Source organism: Haliotis cracherodii, unplaced genomic scaffold, assembly GCF_022045235.1.
Source record: "Haliotis cracherodii isolate W230 unplaced genomic scaffold, xgHalCrac1.p SCAF_2, whole genome shotgun sequence".
NCBI classification, from domain to species: Eukaryota; Metazoa; Mollusca; class Gastropoda; order Lepetellida; family Haliotidae; genus Haliotis; species Haliotis cracherodii.
The window spans coordinates 11,662,085-11,687,495 of record NW_027266275.1 but is presented as its reverse complement, the minus strand read 5'-3'; the positions used below and the strand labels follow the sequence as shown (position 1 = coordinate 11,687,495).

Below are 25,411 nucleotides of genomic sequence, written 5' to 3'. Positions count from 1 at the left end.
TTATGCGCATTCTGGCACGTTGGCAGGAAAGTCGCAGGCTCCGCCTCCAACACTGAAGACCGTCCCGGGAGCGCACTGCATCCTGTTTGTCTGGCCTGCTGCGCAGTTGTAGTAGAAGGCGCAGGTGGTGGGGTCTGAGTGGAGGCCATCTGCTTTGCCGTCACAGAAACCCCCATCGCCTAGAAGCACGAGGTGTACACAATCAAACTAGTTAACATCTGTCCTTTGCTGGAAATTAGTAAACAAAGCGACAAAACCCTTTCCACATCCAATAGAAATCTCTGCATAAAACAGAGTTGATTGTACGATAAAAGAATTGTTCTCATGTTGAACAATTATAACTAGGAAACAACATTCCTGAAACTGGTTTAGTCTATTTTCAACAATTTAAAGGAGCTCAAGCAAAATATAAAAGACGGAAAAATACCATATTCATGTGGGCGAAGAAGTATTTTCCTCGGCTGTGCCGAGAGCATAAAAGCAGGAAAGTTATCTCCAGCAAAATAAAACAAATCTGTTTCAGAGGAGTTCAGAAATAAGCATCAAGCTGAAATGTTGCGCTGGGAAGGATGTCCCGATATGTAATTTTACCTTTTGATCTCACAAATAGATGACGTTTACGTGAAGTCGTTTACCTGTATTTCGCGTTGCAGCCGTCTGTCATCAACGTCATTGTGTCGGGGGGGATCAGAAAGGTGCAATGCAACTCATACATCTTATACATATATTTTGGCTTATATTGATTCTAACATTCCCATCCCCGTAATAAATTACACGTGAGAAAGAGTCATGAGCTTTTATTTCGCTTTCATTCCAATACGGGCATAGTGATAACACGCTGGATAATAACAAACACACGAGCGTCGAGATAACTCAAGGCTCTTTGATGGTACGTGTGTAATTTTCAAGGATAGTAAACCAATATACTGGATACCGAATACCAATGGAAAATACAATACCCTAGCATTCAAAGATACCGATAGGTTTTGGTAAAATAGATGTGAGAACAAGATTGTGTTATTTTGAGTGAGTTGAATTTTACACCGCTGTAAGCAGTATTTCCGTTGTGAGGTGACAGCTCAAAGCGACGCTTGTCGCAGACGTTTACCACTTTGGTAAAACCCACGAGTCCGAATTGGTTAATGACAGACCCTGGAACGTGATTGGAACAATTAGGAGATTCGAACCCACCACGCGGATCCTGCTATAACTGTAACGAAGCACTGGACAAAACGCGTCATTTGTAGATTACTGTTTCCTATAATGATGAGAAATACAAATATTATTTCAAAAGTGTTATCTTCACCAAGTTAGTTATGATTAATCACGCTTCTCTTATCAAAACTAAAGGGAACGTGAGTCATTTATGACCCGGCTCAACGTATGTCGCACAATTTGGAGTCTCGTGGGGGAACAGATATTTTCATTAAATGTGATATTTCTTTTTTAATATATGTGTGCTTCAAAACGGCTTAAAATTTAAGTACTAACATCTTAGAGGAAGTTACAGTGTCCGGGGTTCAATTCCGTTTGGTATCATATGGTAGTAACCTTAGTAACCGTTCCTGTTTTACCCTTGTAAGATAATGCTTAACATATGGAATAGACATGAAGCATTCACACTTGCAGTAAACACAAATAGAGGAAACTGTTCCAATTATTTCCTGCACTCGGGTACATTTTGTGGTGTATTGCAGCCTTGAGTGCTGCGACTATACACCGTTCCCAATGCACAGGGCATCACGTAGGTATTGGAGCTTACGCAGTCTATATAGTTATTACAAGTCGTGGGATCGGCATATCTGCCGTCGGCCATTCCTTTGCAGAATTTGGATACTGGCATTGATGAGTGTCTTGGAGTATGTGCAGGAGGTTGTGCCTGAGGTTGTGCCTGAGGTTGTGCCTGAGGTTGTACTTGAGGTTGTGCTTGATATGGAGCTTCATACGGTGCTTGATACGGGGTTTGATATAGTGGTTGATATTGTGCTTGACGTGGTGCTTGATATGGTGCTTGATATGGTGCTTGATATGGTGCTTGGGTCTGAGCCTGAGCTTGAGCTGAAACAGATAGGAGAAAGATCAATGTTTCAAACATGACTTTCCTGAAACATTCGAACTTTTTACAATAATTAACACAGGAAGGCATCATTAAGCATGTATCTTGGAAGGCAAAGGATAGGTTAATTCTTAACCTCTTGTTGAATGTTCACTAATGCAGCTTATTATGGTTGACATAAAGGAAAACAACAATTTTAGATGACACATTAATTTTAGATGACACAACACAGCGTTAATTGACAGTCATGCGCGTTATTAACACCCCACAACCAAATTTACAATTGTAACATTGTTTACAGTTATTGTTAGAGTATACAAAGATTACAATTTACCTTTCTATGACGATGTTAGTACATGTACAGTTTGCCGTTGCCGACGATGCCGACGATTATCCGTCATCTTTGTGAAATTACCACGTTTCTGCTCATGCCGTCCTCTGGACATGTGCTTTAAGAGTTGCCCCTTTTACCCATGCCATTAGATAGATCGATCTTTATATGAATAAACATAAACAAAGATATTCTATGGCAACATAAAAGAAACAGGCCGTTTGCAATATTGTGAAAAGTGAAGTTATTGGAAATTACAATAGAACAAATTATGAATATTTTGATAGAGAGGAGCTTTTGCAAATTCTTTTGAAATAATAAAATTGATCGCCATTATTATCCATCGTGCTTCGTCTATAGAGAGAAATTGATAATAGAACTTAATTTGGGTAGACTTGATCGAGTTGATAAAATTGAACTTTTCGCCATTTTTATCCACCGTGCTTCGTCTGTAGATGAAATTGGTGATAAAACTGGGTAGATTGATCGAGGTAGGCATTTTAATTGGGAAAGTAAGCGTCAAGATGTGAGATGATGCAAATCATCAGTATTATGAATGATACATATTGTAGACATTAGTTGGTAAAACATTTTGGGGAAACATATTCGTGCCAGACACCCGTGTATGACATCAATGACATCACCGGTGACACCAGTGGACACATGATAACGTGATTAGACAAAATGTTAGTATCACATGCTGCAAGTGTTTGACTGACATTGAATGTGAAATGTTACATTGAGGGACCCTTATACGTGCACCTCTAGACCTAAAGTACAAGCCAATATATAGAATATATCATTTTAATATTAAGTACTTAATACCCTGAATCATTGAATGCATTCGATGCTTCCAGTCAGAATAATCAAGAGGTGCCGCCTGCCACAATACTGCAAGAAAGGGTGATACCAGATTTAACTAGTTTTAAACAAGACACTCTGTGAAGGTTTCCCTGGCACAAGCAAAAATAATATTGTAAGCGTTATAGGCTGTTGTCCAACATATCAGCATTGGATTTATAAGAGAAACTGAACTATTTGCCAATAGCAGAATTGACGTGTTATGCTGCATTGTTATTTTGGTTTTCGTTTTGACAAACACTGAACACAAATAGACAAGTGTCGTGAAATGAGCTCCTGAAAAAGTTATGTTTAGAGCGGTGATCGTGCTGAAAGGCAGAAGATGGCAAAGCACAGAAAGACTAGCAACTACAAATACCAATAGACAGTGTACATTTAGAAAGAAATTAGCATTATCTACAAGTACAGCTACTACACTCTTGAAAACAAAATACCATAATTAACACATTAATTATTTTAAACTTTTCATAGAATTCTCAATACCTATTCTTACATATTGTATATCACCAAATAAAATGACTATATTAATATATAAAAACAACAATTGTAAGTGTAAATATATCTTTCAAAACTATAAAAAATATAACTTTAAAAAATTAGACGGTTATTTTAGTCATAATTTTACTTAAATATCTACACTATTCTAATGTGCAAATAAACTACTGAACTAATGAAGTTGCAATGTATTATCAACGTACCGACAGGTGCTGCTGTTGTGGCTACTGGTGGTGCTTCAGCTGTAACAGCAAGCGGGCATTTGTAATTATAGGGCCAGTCACAATACTTCTTGTTGGGGTTATAGACCAAGCCTGTCTCGCAGGACTTCTTGTATGAATGGTGGTTAAGACAGGTAAAGAAGGTTTGGCAGGAAAGAGTGCTAGGATAGAGACCATCAGGTTTCCCCCTGCAATTGACGTCCCTTGGCTTGAACGCGTTCACGTCACCCTCTGTTCCACGTGCAACGTCCGTGATTTTAGTTACAGTATTAGCTGAGATAAAAGATGTCCGCATGCCCAGACGTCCAGGGAAAGATGGAGCTGGAGTCTGGGTCAACACGTGGTTTACCTTTGGTGACGTTCGAACATTTTGTTGAATGACGGAGCCTGGGCGTGATAAGGACTGGCTTATGTGACCCCTTGAGTAGTTCGGGAGCTGGAACATCTGGACAGATTTCTGGACTGGGACTGGTGGCGGTTCGTATTGTTGTGCTGACTGAAGAAGCGATATCAGTGACTGTGTGTATTCTTGGAGTGTTGGGTAACCCGGAGCTTGAAAGGGCTGAACCACGGATGACTTCGGATAGGCCTGGTAAATAGAACCAGTTTGCGTTTGATATGGTTGTGAGGCACGAAAACCCCACGCAGATGGGGATTGGAGGGGTCGGTTGAGGGTACCAGTTGTCATGTGATATGGTTGCCTTAGTTGAGGAAATGACTCCGATGGATTTAAATATGATTGACCGAAAGAAGGCGTTGGGCTTTGGTATGGTCGAGGAACCCATGGATTTGAATGCGATGGTAAAGCAGCGTCCATTCTCACTTCATATGATTGATTTGATCGAAGAACTGATACACCAGGTCTACGTTGAGTATTTCTTGAACTCTGGACGTTGGGTCTTGGCTGGAAGACTGTTCTTTGAGGCTTGCCATATGCACGTCGACCTGATTGTACTGGGTATTGTTGCAGTGTCTGAAGAGCTGAGTACAGGGACGCCGGTTTGGGAGTCGATACAGGTGCACCTTGAGGCAGTTGCGATGGTTGGGAAGAACTTTTGGGAGCTTTCGGATTTGACAGGCCCGCTGCACCGGTGGACTTAGATGATGTCCCAGGAATAATTTGACTGGATAGACTCGAACTCGGGAACAATATAACAGGCTTACGGAGAGCTTAAAGAGGAAGCAATAGTCATAAGGCATGGAAAAAAGGTGCAAAGAAATCTATACATATAATGTATAAAATAAGAAAGAAAACCTACGTTCGGGAATATTTCTCTCGATTACTTATAGAGGAGGTCCAATGACCTAATTGGCAGTAGCGTACCAAATTCCCATATAAATGGAAACTTGACTTTGTAAGAGGACGTTATTAGTTCAAACGAATCAGGAAGATGTTGGTGTTGGTAATTTTGTATAATTTCTTAACCAATTTGTCCATTAATGAAACAGGTGTATTTTAGAGACTTGTATGCACAGATGTTCTTTGCACCAACAGTATAGCAAGGTGGAAGATATATATAGTACAAGACATTATTAGCAGGAAATGTAGAATAAGAATAAGCGAGAAACGTTTGAAAAGTTTAAGCGGGTCCCTTGTCTACATAAACAAAAGACAGTCAAAAAGTAACATATTAATATCAAGGTAAGTTAGAAATCTTTTTCATACAGTTGTTTAAATTCATATCAATAAATGTTCTACTTGGAGCTGTGATGAAATTATTTGATAGAAATGACGAGATAAATACATCTATGTAATATAACCATTTATGACAAATGAGATCTATACAATCGGTCTTGTTACAACTTACTGGCGGCGGGGGCTTCAGTAGGGACGACTGCGGGAACAGGACTGCAAGAAACATTCGACTCTGGTTATAGCAAGGACGCAAACAGAGAATAGTCCGTTACAACGAACAATGCTCTAATCCCCCAGACTAATGTTAATATACATGTGGATATTCAAACTTCGGATATTACGAACTGATTGAGTTGGTCCCTTGAATATTCGTTATAGACGTGGTTGACTTTTTGACGCTATCACCACCCACGGTTTATTTCAACAAAAGTGATTGTGTTGTGTTTAAAGGCACATTTCAGTTATATCACGGTGTCTTTGTTAATGTTGGACCAATACCCAAAGTGATGCATGTCTCAGAAGAAGTTTGACACTTGTGGCAGGATGCGCTCAGCTTTTCACGAACACCTGGTATCACCACCATTTGATAGTGATTCATAAACACATGCTTGTGATATAGTCGGAATCGCACTATAGACTTTGCTTTCAGCAGAGATTATTTATGATTATGGAAAGAATTTTTATTGCTTTTGTTACATTAACATTGGAGTGAGAGGGAGTTGTGCTCAACTTACACCAGTGCAGCTATGTTGGGTGAGTGGTTTACAGTTTAAAAAATATGTCGTTTTTATAAATAGGATGCTTACATTCCGCCGCATTCATTGACGATGGCGTTCATCAGTGGGTAGACGCCATAACCGCAGGCATTTGAGAAGTCATCAAGGTCCAGAGCCCAGACCATCACTCCGCCATAACCGTTGGTCAAGGTGTACTGCACCTGAAACGAAAGGTGGTTTTATGTTTGAAAAATTAATCACGAGTACATGGTTATTGTTAATATGGAGAAGGTCTAGAAAAAAATTAACATTTTCAAAACCACCATTAGTTGAGCTAGGCCTGGGTTAAATTACCTTTTCCCTCAGACTCTGTTCATCATCGTATCCGATCCATTGGGTTCCGGAGACAATGTAGGGTACTCTCTGGGAGTTGATTCTATGTACTGGTGTCCCGGAGTTGATCATTGCACAGATCTAAACACAATCACAGGCCTAATTACACGTTGTTTTCACCAATGCTCAGGAATCGTCAGGTAATGTTCTGGAGGGGCCTGGGATGTTTATTTGAGGCGGGATACATCTTCGTTCACAGCTACAAAACACGCCACGTTCTGCTGGTTAAGGGGGAGCCGAACGTTATAATTTGTTTGGAACAATTTTCTTTTCTAAAGGTTCCCAAGCCTCCCCCATCCCCCCGAATTTCCAATGATTGGTCCCGTACAAACATCCGCACAGTTTATCTAAGTCTGTCTTATTTAATACATATGACGTTTATGTTATTTGCTGATATATTCAAATCCGTTCTGTCACCATGTACCACGACCCTTGTACAAATGCATAACTTTAAGACTACTTTGGTGATGAAGATCTAGTTTTATGAGGGCAGATACATTATATAATAAAACGTTCATCTAGTTAATCCCAGTAAGGATATTAACAATTCCGGTTTGTGACACTTGTCTGACGAGCTTCGCCTTGGCGTTACAAACATCACAGAGATCTGTTTTAATATTGCTGACAAAAACAATTCCTCACACAGTACAGGATATTTATCTACCTCATAGTAAGACAGGAAACCGCCCTCTCTGGTGTATTTTCCTGCGGAGCCGCCCCCGGAGACGCTATCGCCAAGGCTGGTCTGAGTGGCTGACTCCAAGGTGAACGTCCTTCCGTAAGTGGGGAGGCCAAGCACGAGCTTCTCCTTGGGAAGGCCGAGAGACTCCCAGTATCGTGCTGCCCAATCCTAGGATATAGTTCAGGAGGCTTCAGGGTTGTTCAGGCTTGACAACATCTAATTTATTGTTATGGGGAACACACCGTCCCGGAGTATATTCTTACTCCATCCTCAAACGTGCCTCTCCTTGCTATTGTTTTAGATGCATGAGAATCATTGAATGAGAGTTTTATTTTTTTGCTTTATTTTACTTTGAGTGTATCTTGATATTAAACATTATTTGCTTTTCGAATCTATGGTGACTACATCTAATTTCATGTTTAACAGACGACACATTATAAATCCAGTTTGGCCATGAATATACCGAAACGGTATGTCTGTACGCCACGTAATAAGCTATACTACCAGAAGTATAGTGTCATGGTGAAAAAGGATGACGGTAAAAAAGGTATTGCTGCGCGAAAACATACGACATTCAGGAAGACCTGGTCCCCGGTCTCGGATGGGTCGGCGTACAAGGGGCTGTTATGTCCAGTAGTGTTGTCCCAGCTACCATGCAGGTCATACGTCATGATGTTGATGAAATCGAGGTATCTGGTGAGGAAACGTCATGGTTTAGTGCGGAAAGCTGCACCATTAAGTGGCATAAGCACCTGGATAAAATACACTAGTCAATATGTACGCACTGATTGACAGTGTGATTATCAATTGCTTAACAAAGAATAGAACGACGCCGGATTGATTGGCTTTTACAGAGAAACCCAAACAACACAAGCCATATTGTGGATGAACACGGAGGAAGCTGTTTTCAAAGTGTATTAAAAACTTTGTCAAAGCGTACGTAGCCGCTGCTGGAACGTCGTAGCCAGTGTCGATGGTAGTCTTCCCGGCAGCAACGGCAGCAGTTAGGAGCAGCCTCTCATTTCCAGTTGTAGTTGCTTCGTCACGGTACACGGCGTCCAGTACCTACATAACAATACAATAAACTAGACTTCACGAAGCCTGCCGTCAGGTACATTGCAAATAACAACACAATCAATTGAGTCCTCGCGAAACATGCTGTCAGGTATCTTGAATATAACAACGCAATCAAATTAGTCCTCGCGAAACATGCTGTCAGGTACCTTGAATATAACAACGCAATCAAATTAGTCCTCGCGAAACATGCTGTCAGGTACCTTGAATATAACAACGCAATCAAATTAGTCCTCGCGAAACATGCTGTCAGGTACCTTGAATATAACAACGCAATCAAATTAGTCCTCGCGAAACATGCTGTCAGGTACCTTGAATATAACAACGCAATCAAATTAGTCCTCGCGAAACATGCTGTCAGGTACCTTGAATATAACAACGCAATCAAATTAGTCCTCGGGAAACATGCTGTCAGGTACTTTGAATATAACAACGCAATCAAATTAGTCCTCGCGAAACATGCTGTCAGGTACCTTGAATATAACAACGCAATCAAATTAGTCCTCGGGAAACATGCTGTCAGGTACCTTGAATATAACAACGCAATCAAATTAGTCCTCGGGAAACACGTTCTTTTCATGTAACAACCCAATCACGTAAGACCATAGGAAACAATTTTCATACATTGTATGGTAACACAATCAATCAAGACCGCATATAACACGATATGTTGTGGGGGCACGGATAGCCCAGTCCTCTAAGGCGTCGCGATTCGCACACCAGAAATCTATGATTGTGGTTTCGAATCCCGGTTCGCCCCGATTATGTTTCAAGATTTGTCGACACCATACCCGTGCTCGTAGGTTTCACCGAAGTGGTAAACGTCTGAGACCTGCATCACTTCGACCTTTCCTCCCAAATTAAGCTGACACGCCACAATATAACTGGAATACTGTTAAAAGCGGCGTTAAACCCAACTCACTCACTCATGATATGTTGAATACTGCATTTGACGACACGATCATCTAAAACCAGACGAAACACTGCGCCATATCATTACAAAATAATGTGAGATCTTATGATGCGCTATTTGACACCTTGTCTTCAACAAAACAGTCATGTGACGCTTCATAATAACAAACGAAACATGCCAGCTATATTCAATATGATGAAACTAAAAATAAATCCAAACGGAACACAGTGTCCATTCTCTTATTTAGAAGATCTTTAGTATGTAAAACAGTGTCATGATTTGTCCTTAACTATAAAATGATGATCCATAAACACACCAACAAGATATGGCTCATTAAAAAAATTAAATTTATTTAAAATTTAATATCGCGTCGGCAATATTTTAGCCTCATTGTGACTTTTGTCTTTATAGAATCCACAATACACAAACTATGTATACTATTAGGTGAGGTAAGGTGAAATGAGGTTTAACGTCGCGTCCAAGATTATTGCACTTATATAGCGACCTGTATGTACATGTGTGTGTTTGTGTGACTGCTTGTACTAGTCCGGACTGATGCCAATTTATAGTGCTAGCTCACTGAGATACCATGCCGCAGTTTAACATGGGTACCCTACTCAGACACAGTATACTGACTCCGAGCCGACCAGTCCTTGTTTTAGCCCTTTAATGCCGAGCGCCAGACAGGGTAACAACAAGTACCACCTTTTAACGTCATTTGGTATGACGCGGCCGGGGATCGAACCCCGGACCTTCCGCTCTCCGGGCGGACGCTCTACCACTAGACCACGGAGGCGGTTATATATACTATTAAATTCAATAGGACATAGCTTACCTTCAGCCACTCGATGTAGTTCTGTTTGTCTTCTGGTGGACTACCTCGGTTAGCTGGATATTCCCAGTCAAGATCCAAACCATCAAAGCCTTGTTCACGGAGGAAGGTGACAGAGGTGGTTGCAAATTCCTGCCTTCCTGCCGCTGTCGCTACCATTGCGGTGAAGGGCTCCGATCCCATGTTCCACCCACCAACAGAGAGCAGGATTTTGGCATTTGGGTTTTGGGCTTTGACGTGGTCTTTCGTTCTCTCATACCTGGAAGAGAAACGTTAATGGATTTCGGGGAATTTACGCACTGACCCACGCACATTACATGTAACCATTTCAGTCTCTGGCACACTGCATTCTTCAGGGTCAGGATGATTTGGTTGAATATACCTAATTTAAAACTACAATGGATTTATCAACATTACCTCTTTGGAAGGATTTTGCGATGGGCGGAACTATTCTAAGATAGTAACTGACCCGACAATAGGAATTATTAATAATCACGTTCAAGCATCATTTGTAGTATTGTTTGTTTGTTTGTTGTTTAACGCCGCACTCAGCGGTCTGTAAATAATCGAGTCTGGACCAGACAATCCAGTGATTGACATCATGAGCATCAATCCACGCAATTGGGATCGATGACATGCATCAACCGAGTCAGCGAGCCTGACCACCCGATCCCGTGAGTCGCCTCTAACGACAAGCATAGTCGCCTTTTACAGCTAGCATGGGTTGCTGAAGACCTATTCTATCTCCGATCTTCACGGGTACCTTTGTAGCAATTAACTCTCATAAATTTGAGGCATTCAGTTCACCCAGCGTTGGTACCCTATTATCACGATTTCCTAAAACGGCCCAATCAAGAATGTGTTTTTTTCCCAGATATCTTCAAACATAGTGTACCAAGCAGTGCACAACCGTAGAATAATAGCGTAATGAAATTAGATTTTAGTGAATGCTACTTCCAGCTTAAACGACGACACAAAAGTTACCTGTTAGGATATCGCGTGGGGCTTCTGTCAAACTTCATTGCTGAACGAAGTTTATTTTATCTATTTATGTATGCAGTTGATAACACTAACGTGACCTTCCCATTATAAATGCTGGATTTGATCCTGCCCTTGAGTCGGGAATGGGGAGGGGAACTTTCGTACTTATACGTTCCAATATGGTTTCAAGTTGATGAATTTGCTGTACGTTATGATAACAGCACATTCCATAATGTCCACTCACATCCCCTTAGCCCATGTCTCTGACATGTCGTTCCATTCGAAGGCGGCCAGCTGATTTCCGTTCATCTTAGCGAAGGCATAGTTGATGTGGGTGCACAGTCGAGGGTCGATGTTTTCCGGGAAGAATTTGAAGGGCTCAGGGCGATACTGGGACCAGTTGGTGTAATAGCACACCACTCGTTGACATGTAGAAGCTAAAATATAGTTCATGTGAAATATTACACAATTATTAATCAAGCAACTCCATTTTAACTGTATTTGGAAAGGGAAACTTTGAAAGTTGCAGTGTCCTTCATGCAATGTCCTCATGTTCGCCAGTACAAGAGTACGACCAGTCTTGTGTATCCCCCGAAACTGAGTGAGTTAAGTGAGTGAGTTAAGTTTTAAGTCACATCGGCAATATTTCAGCCATATCGTCCCCGAAACTGATTCTAATTAGCGCAATATGCAAAATAGCAGTAAACTATATGAGTGGACCACCAACAATCAGTGATGACACCAGGTGTTCGCGAAAGGGTAAGCATAAGGTGCCCCACCGGTAGCACCCCCCCATTTTATTTTGCATTTTCCATAGGAGCAAACAAACAATTCACCGACAAAACATGCTGAATGTATTAACATAAAATCTGGAGCTAAACAATAAAATAATACCATAAACCATTTTATATGGTACATTTTAGAATTATGAGAACTGTTTTTGTTTTTTGTGTGTGTTCTGTTGGCTATCCTTTTTAAATGATTTAAACTCACCGTATGTCGAAGCAGCCAAACAGGTCAGCACAAATACTAACGCTATCATCTGAAAAACGATTTAAGGATTCTGTAAACAATGAACTTTTGTTTGGTTGTGTATTGATTTAAGAATTTCGAAGGTATTTAGTCATTTTCACATGTGATTATATTGTCTGTGAAATAGATATATAATGAGGCTATGCTCGCTTCGACAAGAGAGCAGAACAGCAATAAAATATTCCATATGCAAAAAAATTGTTTTTGTCATGTTGTTAGATTAAGGGAAAATCTATTAGATTTGTAGTGGCTGTTTTTGCGAAAAGGTCACTTGTTTCAAAACTTATGCAACACACTATTTATTTACTGAGCACCATCAAACAATGTTTTCATTGTCACTGTTAACACAAAATGTTTTACGTTTGGATATTTTGCACAAAACAAACTAATCATCTTCCACACCACTGCCAATACAGTAAACTACGGTTATAACGAACACGCTTATAGCGAACTGACGGATATAACGAACTAACCTTTTAGTCCCGACTATTTGCTGTAGTTATGCTGTATATATGCTTCTAACGAATTATGGTTATGACGAACTAAAATTAGTGGTCCCTTTGAGTTCGTTATAACCGTAGTTTACTGTATTCCATTCAATATGTTTTAAAGACTTCCTTGAAGCCTATTATATTAATTTGATATAAATAAGAAGTTGGCAATAAATACTCACGGTTGTTGGGTTACGATCCAGTGAAGCCGGTTTGGGTGTGCGTTTGCTAACTGAAAAATAAAATAAACAAAATGCACTAATCATTGTGCTAATCCGAGTGTACATGTGACTCAAAGGAATGTATACACGATATCAATAGATACAGTAAACTACGTTTATAACAAACACGATTAAAACGAAGTGACGGATATAACGAACTGTTGATTTAGTCCGGCTATTTGCGGTATGCTTACGTTTAAACGCTTATACCGAACTCCGGTTATAACGAACAAAACGTTGGTCCCTTTGAGTTCGTTATAATCGTAGTTTACTGTATTAGTAGTATTTTGGTGAATGAGTCGATTTGGTACAGGGCAGCTCTGATGTCAGTTATATAATGGTGTGCCAGGACCGAAGAGATGCGGGTCTTAGACGCGTAAATTAAAGCGACAAAAACCTTTCAATATTCATAAGAACTGTTTCTGCCTAAAACACGACTCCGAGCATATCATGAACCTGTGTCCATGAATCGCTATCAAAAAGTGATGATACCAGGTGTTCGAGAAAAGATGAGCGTATCCTGCCCAACCGTTGGCATCGGTCACAGACACATGCAAAAGCAATAATATGGCACAAGTCAAAATAGGGTATTGCGTCGGACATTCTTTGTGTCACTAGATGCGTCAAATATAGAAATGTCCACCATAACACTTTTTGAAACTGAACAAGAGTCGCAAGACGCTCTTCGAGTGAGTGAGTGAGTGAGTGAGAGAATGGTTTCGCGCCGCTGCCAATATTCCAGCAATATCATGGCGGGGAACATCAGAAATGGGCTTCACACATTGAACTCATGTGGGGAATCGAACCCGGGTCTTTGGCGTGACAAGTCAACTCTTTAATTACTAGACTACAGACGCTCTTTGAAATCTTCGAAGAAAGAGCAAGCTCGATTGTACCTCCAAGCACGATCACCAGTTCGGTGCTGACGAACCTCAATATTATCAGACGCCATGATAGTAACAGACGCATATCAACTGAGTCTCCTTGGAGTTTGCAAGATTCATTTCGGATTATCAAATAAACATTGAAATGATTAATGGCGGAGGTGTCTGAAATACATATGTTATACAAAACTGAAATATGTTTGTTGCACTCTTGAAATCATATGAGCTCCATGTGACAGAACTATGGATGTGAGCATGAAGGTATGTCTGTAATTATTCTTCAGTTAGTCATTATGAACCCACTGGATGATTTACCTCATACTAACACCTTTTGAGTGTGTGTTCAAGTGGCATTTATAAGAAAGACTATAAGAGCTACAGCGTTAATATGATAATAGCCATACGTTAGTAGGTACGAGAATTGTACAGATCTTTTGGTTTTTTTTAGTGACTATTGGTTTACGCTCTCAATTCGTTTTGTAGGGTACATGTTTAATTAGTTAAATTAAAGATGAGCTAAACTATTATTTGGACAAGATGTTTCCCTTCGGTTGAAGAAGAAGCTGCGACCTGTATAGAATGTGTTCCTTTTTGGGGTTGTAGATCTCTGAATGTTTTCTTAAACAACCTGGGAATTGATTATAAAACCATGCCGAAACGAATGTATGATTTCTGTTAAACTCATTAAGCCCTAATCTGAAAAATCTTTGGCAGTCATATTAAAAAAAAACATTCATTTTACAAATGTTGCAATTTCAATAATTCTAACAGTGTTATAATCAAAATGTGCCTGACCACCTTTATTGTTATAATACATAAACTCTTCATATCGATAAAAACAATTCCTAATATGAATACAACACATTCTTAAGAAAAAATGCTGGCAATGTTATCATCTTAATTTTACTCTTCGTTTATCGAACTATTAGATTAGAGTAACTATTGTTATTGACAATTTTATTTGAACTATATCTTAGTCAATATAAGTTGTCTGCTTAATGGAGTTGTCGGTTCTCAAGTAACATGACTATTTTATGCTTCTACATATAGTAACGCTGAAAAACAGTTGCAGAATGAGGAATGATCATTACATTTCAGTGATTATATGCATATGTTTTAATTGAACAACCATGCACTTTTATGTGAATCAAGCACCATTTATTGGTATTACCAGTTTTTCTCCTATATTTACTAAATATCGTGAATATGAATAAGGATACTCCTAAGAGAGCCGAGAAAGTAAGTCAAGTACACACTGATCCACTGACCGGAGTAATAGTAATGTAGTCATGTAATGCCATTAGCATTCATTTAGTGAATAGAACAGGGCGCATTATTAAAGCAGCTCAGGTGATCCTGGCACAGTTTGGCTGGTTAGGCTCATCATCTAATGAGTGCCCTTGCCCCCTTCTACACGCCGCCCAGTCACAACGAATGTGACTTCTTCAAGGAAGCGCTGCCTAGTCGAACCCAGCCAGAACCTTCCGGAGAAGTCTCCCCAAAACTGTAGCATTCTGCTGCATTACCCAGATTTTCAGAAGGGCTGTATTCTTGGTAGCAAACCCGGGTACTCTCCCAATGTCAGACAACAGATTGGGGAGGTACTCAACCGAGGACAATGAGGCGTGGGACAACTTGGTACTAGCATTTGGGATGCAAGCTGATTTTTATTCAACAATACTGCGAAGGTAATTGTCCTATATATTGCTTCCTGTTTCCTGGTCCAAGCCAGCAGATTGACACAAGGAAATCTGGAGCAACTTTACCATGCCTATATCTGTCTAAGTAGTCTTTTTCTGATCCAAATAATGTATATTTAGAACCCCGTCCACTTCTAAACTAACATTAAAAAAAACCCAAAGCTACAATTTCGCAAAACCTCCTCAGCCCCCGTCAATAAAGTTTGTGGAATTCACCAACTAATTCTGAAGTAAATGTCACATTATCATTGAATCTCAGTATTTAAACACGTATAAAAGTCAGAGTAAAACGTTTGTTGTTACACTGTGGAGTAACATATCGGTTTGTCTTACCTGCCAGTGCGCCCGAGTCTCGCCTTCTCTGGTTAGGTATGGGGAAGTTGTGGCTTTATACATTTGACTTGTTGGCATTAACTCTTAGTTTTCTCATGAAAATCACATTTTATGTGATAAAAACAGATTGGGAGTTTTATTGCATCTCTTCTAAACTAGTCTCGTCTCAGGTTGGCACGTATGTGCGTCGATTACCCTCTTACAATAACACGTGAAATATATCATTGAAGTGTATTCTGGCATTTATTGGAAACATTAATTTTTCGCTCACCAAATTAGATCACTGAACAGCCTTGAAAGGTATCAAAGCTTAATAAATAAAATATAAAACGCAAGATATATAGCGATAGCTTTAGGAGAACGTGAAAATCTCTTAAAAAGAAGAAGTAAACAGACACACGAAGACTTAAGGGCCATAACCTCCTAATGAAGGCTATTCTGTGTTGTCAGTTGGTCACAGAATTTACAGACTATCGCCAATGTTAGTGACTACGTATACGTGATTAATGCAACGGTTGCCTTATTTATTGTAATCAATACGGCAGTTCGTTGTTTGTCACATGAAGATCAAGGAAGGATTAATAAACTACATTGATTTTTATTAAAATAAAACGAAACTACGTGTATGAGCTAGACACGGATCGCCAGTTTATCGCAAAACCGTTCATTTGATGGTATGTCCTCAATGAAATAACAGTTGTCCGGCTGAGAAGGTATAGGACAGCTCCAACTGATTAGTGTAGCATAATGTCAAACAATTCTCAAAATGATTGTACATACATTTTTGTTCTTACTGACCCCACCGATTTTGTGATCCTTTAAAATAAGAGGGTTTTTTTAGAACACCTGGTATCATCACTATTTGATAGTGACTCATAAATCCAGGCTCCTAATATAGTCGGAATCGAACAATGGACTCTTATGATTTCTTATGTTGATGGAAATGATTTTATCGATTTTAATTTGAAGGATTTCTTATTATTATGGAAATGGTTTTGTCACCATTTTGTCAAATAATATATAGATTAATTAAACAGTCATCTGAAGAGGAACAATGTTTGTATTACGGTAATTCTCTCGTCAAATCGTGCACTGTGAAATTTGTTGCTAATTTTTTTATGATACCTGACTGGATTTTGAAGGAGGAACATACATGTTTCACAATTTCTTATATGAAGACACATTGTGTTAACAATGTGAATCATGTGTTTTATGTCAATTCCAAAAGCGATGACAAAACATCAATCCTAATTAATTGTATGAATGATTTATAATCATGTTTCTTTTCATTTCCCAAGTTGCTTTTACATCATGCATATGTATGAACAAAGTTCACTACAGATCACTCCATCATCTTCCAATAAATCTATATCTAGCAGTACATCATCCAATTGAATTATATTCATATTATCCTGGAAATAATTGCCTTCAATCGCAGATTAGAAGAATAAAGGACACATGAGTTGTGCACCCATTTAAAACTTAAAGGTGCTTTTTCTCACCCCCTCATATAAATAATTACTACTAAGCTCATTTACCAGAATTCGGACAGCACATAAACAAACGATATCATAAATGATACAAGACATTTTATTTAATGACAGATTGATATAAGTAGTCCGATATATATGGCACCATAACTGACAACTGGGCTTTTTCAAGAGTATGTCCATGCAATCGGTGCATGCCAAAAAGATGTCAGGTAGATTTTCCAGAAGGGGGTCAATGATTGTGACGAAATAAATAAATCATGTGCACATTAAAGTCGAACCAGTTTCCAAATGGTATTGCTTTTCAAAGACTTTTCACCGCTTTCTTTAGAATATCATGCCAACACATGTTGAGCCCTTGTTAATACGGTCAGGCAACACGTTTCTGATGCATGTTCCTTGGACTCGGGCCATGAACTCAGCAGGCGTTTGCACGTGACGTCGCAATGAATTACCTTCTTTACTGCAGGGATATTGTTGCTCGCCAACCAGCAGTGACCTCTGTTTGTACAACACAGTAACATTGTCACATTGCAAGAGACGTTTTGTTATTTATTCTGACAACATGACAGAAAGTGGGACATTGTATTAGCGATTAAGAGACAGAGAAAATGTGTTTATTTGGCGTGCAGTGGATTGGTCATGTTAACTGGCGAAACAATAGTTTGTCGTTGAGGTGAGAGGAGGTGAAATGGGGTTTATCTTCGCGTTCAAAATTATTGCACTTAAATTTGCGACGTCCATGAACGAGTATGTGCGTTTCTGCGAGTGTGCGTGTGGCCGCTTGTACTAATCGGGACTAATGCCGGTTTCATATTCCTAGCCCACTGACATACCATGTCGCACTTTAAAATGGATACCTATTCAGACACGACTGACTTAGAATCACCAACTCCTTGTTTTATCCCCTTACTGCCGAGCACCAGGAAGAGTAACAACAAGTACCCTATTTTAACGTCTTTTGATATGACGCGGTAGGGAATCAAAGCACAAAATGTCCTCCCTCAGGGCAGACGTTTTATCCACGAGACCACGGAGGAACCCAGTTTGTCGTTATAAATTGGGTGTTGCGCTTGTGCTGTCATCTTAACCTGCTCACCCTTTTGATGAAAGCATCTGTGCAACAATAATGCACGCCCTTAATTACAGTATTCTAAGAATGCATAATAATGAAGAGTCTGTTAGTTGTTGTGACGTTGAGAGCTATTCTTGATCAATAACCTTGTCAAGGTCCAAGTAGAGGTTGCCCGAAGGGCTCATTATGAACAGAAGAACTGCCGTGTTGGTTCCAGGTAATTTGTCACTGTCTTTGCACAGCTATTACACATTGAACTTAAACGTCTTCTCATAACAACATGCATAATGTGAAATGTATTGTGATGTGCGCAATGCACATATATCCGCATATACCACACACTTGCTTCCTTACGTTAAAACCACTTCACAATTTATGATTACAGTGAGTGAGTCTGTATTGTTTTACGCCGCTTTTAGCAATATTCCAGCAATATCATGGCGTTGGACACCAGAAATGAGCTACACACATTGTACCCATGTCGGGAATCGAACCCGGGTCTTCGGCGTGACGAGCGAACGCTTCATCCATTAATCTACCCCACCGCCCCCTGATTACAGAAATGAGTAAACCACTGCGGTCTGTAATGTTACCTAACCTGAGATTCCAGATGACACGATATGTGACCCTCTCGCACTCAGAGATTCTATACCAGTCTACTGCTGCTGTGACCACGTTGTCCTAGCCATAGTAAGTGTCCACTGAGGTAAGTACAGGACAGTCAATTACAGTGAAGTACAGCACAGGATAGTGCATTACATTGAAGTACAGTAGAGGACAGTCAATTACAGTGAAGTACAGTACAGGACAGTGCATTACAGTGAAGTACAGTACAGGACAGTCAATTACAGTTTAGTACAGTACAGGACAGTCAATTACAGTGTAGTACAGTACAGGAAAGTGCATTACATTGAAGTACAGTACAGGACAGTCAATTACAGTGAAGTACAGTACAGGACAGTGCATTACAGCGTAGTACAGTACAGGACGGTCAATTACAGTGAAGTACAGTACAGGACAGTGCATTACAGCGTAGTACAGAACAGGACAGTCAATTACAGTAAAGTACAGTTCAGGACAGGGCATTACAGCGTAGTACAGTACAGGACAGTGCACTACAGCGTAGTAGAGTACAGGACAGTCAATGACAGTGTAGTACAGTACAGGACAGTAAATTACAATGAAGTACATTACAGGACCGTCCATTTCAGTGTAGTACAGTACAGAACAACTAATTACAGAAAAGTACAGTACAGGACAGTCAATTACAGTGTAGTACAGTACAGGACAGTCCATTACAGTTTAGTACAGTACAGGACAGTCCATTACAGTTTAGTACAGTACATCACAGTCCATTACAGTTTAGTACAGTACAGGACAGTGCAATACAGTGTAGTACAGTACAGGACAGTCCATTACAGTTTAGTACAGTACAGGACAGTCCATTACAGTTTAGTACAGTACATCACAGTCCATTACAGTTTAGTACAGTACAGGACAGTCCATTACAGTGCAGTACAGTACAGGACAGTCCATTACAGTGTAGTACAGTACAGTCCATTACAGTGCAGTAGAGTACAGGACAGTCCATTACAGAGTAGTACAGTACAGGACAGTCAATTACAATGAAGTACATTACAGGACCGTCCATTTCAGTTCAGTACAGTACAGAACAACTTATTACAGTGAAGTACTGTACGGGACATCCATTTTCAGCGTAATACAGTACAGGACCGTCCTTACAGTGTAGTACAGGACAGGACTGTCCATTACTGTGAAGAAGATTACAGGACAATACATTACAGCGTAATACAGAACAAGACAGTCCATGACAATGTAGTACAGTACAGGCTAGTGCATTACAGTATAGTACAGAACAGAACAGCCCATAACAGTGTAGATCAGTACAGAACAGTCCATTAGAGTGTAGTACAGTATACGACAGTACATTACAATGAAGTACAGTACATGACAATGCATTACAGCGCAGTACAGTACAGGACCGTCCATTACAGTGAAGTACAGTACAGGACAGTACATTACAGTGTAGTACAGTACCGGACAGCCCATAACAGTGCAGTATAGTACAGGACAGTCCATTACAGTGTAGTTCAGGACAGGACAGTACATTACAGTGTAGTGCAGTACATGCCAGTACATAACACTGTAGTATAGTACATGCCAGTACATTACAGTGCAGTGCAGTACATGCCAATACATTACAGTGGAGTATAGTACATCACAGTGCAATACAGTTTAGTATAGTACATGCCAATACATTACAGTTTACTATAGCACATGCCAGTACATCACAGTGGTGTACAGTACATCACAGTTCATTACAGTGTAGTACATTACAGTGCAGTACATTACAGTTTAGTATAGCACATGCCAGTACATTACAGTGTAGTACAGGACAGGGCAGTACATTACAGTGCAGTACAGGACAGGGCAGTACATAACAGTCTATCACAGTACATCACAGTACATTACAGTGTAGTTCAGGACAAAACAGTCCATTACAATGTATTTCAGGTCAGTCCATTACATTATAGTACAGTACAGGGGGCAGTCTATTTCATTATGGATCAGTACATGACAGTCCATTACAGTTTAGTACAGTTCAGGGCAATGCATTACAGTGTAGTACAGTACAGGATAGTCCGTGTTACAATGTAGCACATTACATAGGGTTTACATAGAATTCCCTAGGGTTTCCCCAGGAATGTGGAAGTAGTCCGTCAGTGTTTACGTCATTTCAAGAACACGATCTCGTGAAAAACGTGTGAACGTCAAATTGTGTCGTTCATACACTTATGAACGTCAATTTCGCGGTGATGTGACCGACCTCTCGTCCAATGGAAAAGCCGTATATCGTGTAAACTTCAAGTTAAAAAATTATTACAATGTAATACAATACAGGACAGTATATTACATTGTAGCACCGTACAGGACAGTCCATTACATTGTAGCACCGTACAGGACAGTCCATTACAGTGTAGTACAGTACAAAACAGTCCATTACAATGTAGTACAGTCCTGGACCGTCCAATACAGTGTAGTACAGGACAGGACAGTCCATTACAATGTAGTACAGTACAAGACAGTCCATTTCAGTGTAGTACAGTACAGGACAGTCCATTATAATGTAGTACAGTACATCACAGTCCTTTACAGTGTAGTACAGGACAGTCTATTACAATGTAGTAAAGTACAGGACAGTCCATTACAGTGCAGTACAGTACAGGACGGTCCATTTCAATGTAGTACTGTACAGTACATTATAGTGTAGTACAGTACAGGTCAGTACATTACAATGTAGTACAGTACATCACAGTCCATTACAGTGTAGTACAGGACAGTCTATTGCATTGTATTAAAGTACAGGTTAGTCCATTTCAATGTAGTAAAGTAGAGGACAGTCCCTTTGAGTGCAGTACAGTACAGTCCCTTACAGTGTAGTACAGGACAGTCTATTGCAATGTAGTAAAGTACAGGACGGTCCATTTTAATGTAGTACAGTACCGTTCATTAGTGTTTAGTACAGTAGAGGACAGGCAATTTAATGTAGTACTGGATAGTACATTATAGTGTAGTACAGTATATCACAGTCCATTACAGTGTTGTACAGGACAGTCTATTGCAATGTAGTAAAGTACAGGTTAGTCCATTTCAATGTAGTACAGTACAGGACAGTCCAATTGAGTACAGTACAGTACAGGACAGTCCATTTAATGTAGTACAGTACCGTTGATTAGTGTTTAGTACAGTACAGGACAGTCAATTTAATGTAGTACAGGATAGTACATTATAGTGTAGTACAGTACTGGACAGTCCATTGCAAAGTAGGACAGTGCAGGACCGTCCAATACAGTGTAGTACAGGACAGTGCATTACAGTGTAGTGCATTACAGGGGAGTACATTACAGTGTAGTGCATTACAGGGGAGTACATTACAGTCTAGTACAGTACATGGCAGTCATTTACAGTAGTGCAGTACATGGCAGTCATTTACAGTGTAGTACAGTACATGGCAGTCATTTACAGTCTAGTACAGTACATGGCAGTCATTTACAGTGTATTACAATGTAGTACAGTACATTGCAGTCATTTACAATGTAGTACAGTACATGGCAGTCATTTACAGTGTATTACAATGTAGTACAGTAGAGGACTGTCTAATACAGTGTAGTACAGGACAGTGCATTACAGTGTAGTACATTACAGGGGAGTACATTACAGTGTATTACAGTACATGCAGTCATTTACAGTCTAGTACAGTACATGGCAGTCATTTACAGTGTAGTACAGTACATGGCAGTCATTTACAGTGTAGTACAGTACATGGCAGTCATTTACAGTCTAGTACAGTACATGGCAGTCATTTACAGTGTATTACAATGTAGTACAGTACATTGCAGTCATTTACAATGTAGTACAGTACATGGCAGTCATTTACAGTGTATTACAATGTAGTACAGTAGAGGACTGTCTAATACAGTGTAGTACAGGACAGTGCATTACAGTGTAGTACATTACAGGGGAGTACATTACAGTGTATTACAGTACATGGCAGTCATTTACAGTCTAGTACAGTACATGGCAGTCATTTACAGTAGTGCAGTACATGGCAGTCATTTACAGTCTAGTACAGTACATGGCAGTCATTTACAGTCTAGTACAGTACATGGCAGTCATTTACAGTAGTGCAGTACATGGCAGTCATTTACGGTGTAGTACAGTACATGGCAGTCATTTACAGTGTAGTGCAGTACATGGCAGTTCATTACGGTACATGGCAGTCCATTGCAGTGTAGTACAGTGCAGGACAGTCCATTAGAGTGTAGCACAGGACAGTACATTACAGTATAGTACCGTACATGGCAGTCATTTACAGTGTTTCACAGTGCAGGACAGTCCATTAGAGTAAAGCACAGGACAGTACATTACAGTATAGTACAGTACAGGACAGCACATTAGAGTACAGAACAGGATACACTTACTATGGGTAGGACAGTACATTTCCTATCGGCGCAGAAGACACTTACTATGGCATTACAGTGTAGTACAGTATGGGACACATTATACCCATTTGGGAATTATATACTTATGTGTAGTGTTAGAATAGTACAAATCTTATACACACAATAAGGCAGGCGAGACAGTACGGCTTCTTTTAGCTTTGATCTAATGTAACAGCTGCGTAACTAAATACAGTCAGTTACAAGATTTTTTCTTTTTAAATTATAGAAATTGTAATTGTATAAAAGAAAATAGAATAGAATAGCATAGGATATATATATATATATATATATATATATATATATATATATATATATATATATATATATATATATATATATATATATATATATATATATATATATATACTGAATATAAAACTGAAACATGTAGGAGAACAATCCGTGTTGTGTAATTATTTTGTGAATTTCTTAACACATGTGCTACTGTACTCCAGTGCATCTCACCACTTACATATACAAGCGACCCCGATAAACACGGGACATATATATACAGATGAGCGCTCTTAAAGAAGATTATTTCCTGTAAAGGATGCAAGAATGAGTGACTTGTTATCGGGTTCTCAAGTCACTGAGTTAATGCTGGGCGTGTTTTCGACGGCCTACGCAGGTTGTATATAACATCCCCCATACCTGTTTGTAGCAAACCATTGTATTACACAAGGGATGACCCTGTAAAACAAAGCCACTTACCCGTTATATCTTCTGATTATCCCCGACAATATACGAATCTTCAGAAAAATCTCTAAGATTCTAAAATGGGCGCCCTTCTTCCCAAGATCTCAAACAAGAGGTGACGATCTTTGAGATGGACAGGCTATAAATCTCATAACTTCTCAAGCGTGAGATTAATGGATGTATAGGGCCCAGTTCAAAGACAAGGGTAATCTTAAGGCTTTCGTAAAGTTTAAGAAAAGACAATTCTTTTGTTTGTAAATATGCTCTTAGACATCTACGATTAAGGTCCACTGTCGGTCATCGGTAAATTATGCACTAGTTCATTATCAAAAATAATATGTTTGCAGTTTTAACTCACAATGTAAAGTATATACAATTAATGTCAAGACAATCTGCCCGACACATGAGTGATGCCAGCTGTTACGACAACGAACACACAACAATGGCATGTATAAATGAGGCACAACAGGAAACAAGACTGCATGCATGTTCATGAAGAATATGTGGTAACTTCCCTGTGTGGATATGTGTCATCATAAACTATAACCAGACAATGCATTGTTTTATTTCATTTAAACACTGAAAATGCAACATAAATCTGGGTATCAAAGCATTCTGAAGTTACTATACTATATTAGTAAATCATCACAAGTTGAATTTTAAAGAGAAGAACATTTTAATCAATACAACACAACCATACGAATATATTCACAATGACCTGTATGAGTTGTGAGGTATGTGTTGGGGCAGGGTATGTTTATATTGTCAAACTTGTTTCGCGAACCCCTGGTGTCATCACTGATTTTCAGTGATCCATTCTTATAGTTTTCCCAACTAATTTGCCCTTTGTTCTCTGGCATTGGCGCTGTATATTTAAAACGTAATATACTGGTAAAATGTCGCTTTTAATGACTCAAGTAAAACACCCGTCTTCAAAAGTCACCCTGTTAATGTTCCTTAATAAGGACGAGAAACTCATAATCGAAATGATGTCAAGTTGTGCACATCCAGACAAAGTGAATTGTGAAGCAGATTAGTGAGGATGATATTGTGTAATGTGTCCATCCTAACATTTACCCTTGCAGCAGCGTACTGTCCTCAAAAGTGGTGTCGGAGCAGGGGTGACATTGATTGACAGTGTTTCATTTGGTGTTAGGAACAGGTCGTAATACTGAGACATTTCGGGCAGACTTACAACCTAAACTCGTCACAATCACGACACGTTTGAGAATGCAGGAAATCCTGTGCTATTTCTGCTTGTATGTTATCGCTCT

The 25,411-nt window shown here is 39.5% G+C and overlaps 1 protein-coding gene across 1 annotated transcript; it reads right to left on the bottom strand.

Moving 5' to 3' along the window:
• Positions 1 to 25,317, bottom strand: LOC139467442 (chitinase-3-like protein 1). Its single transcript, XM_071248996.1, has 11 exons — positions 25,215 to 25,317; positions 11,436 to 11,628; positions 10,214 to 10,469; positions 8,332 to 8,456; positions 7,961 to 8,084; positions 7,374 to 7,559; positions 6,671 to 6,790; positions 6,407 to 6,537; positions 5,773 to 5,813; positions 3,947 to 3,985; positions 1 to 179 (listed from the first exon to the last, which is right to left on the bottom strand). The coding sequence occupies exons 1-11, from the start codon at positions 25,315 to 25,317 to the stop codon at positions 1 to 3; spliced, it is 1,497 nt and encodes a 498-aa protein (XP_071105097.1).
• Between the last annotated feature and the right edge of the window lie 94 nt (positions 25,318 to 25,411).

Excerpts from the sequence above, each read along its gene's own strand:
- LOC139467442 (XM_071248996.1), bottom strand. The coding sequence starts at position 25,317 with ATGTCTCAGTATTACGACCTGTTCCTAACACCAAATGAAACACTGTCA. Across the intron at positions 11,629-25,214 it reads GACAGTACGCTGCTGCAAGG|CTTCTACATGTCAACGAGTG; the intron begins GTAAATGTTAGG and ends ACTATATTTTAG. Across the intron at positions 6,791-7,373 it reads GTTTCCTGTCTTACTATGAG|ATCTGTGCAATGATCAACTC; the intron begins GTAGATAAATAT and ends GATTGTGTTTAG.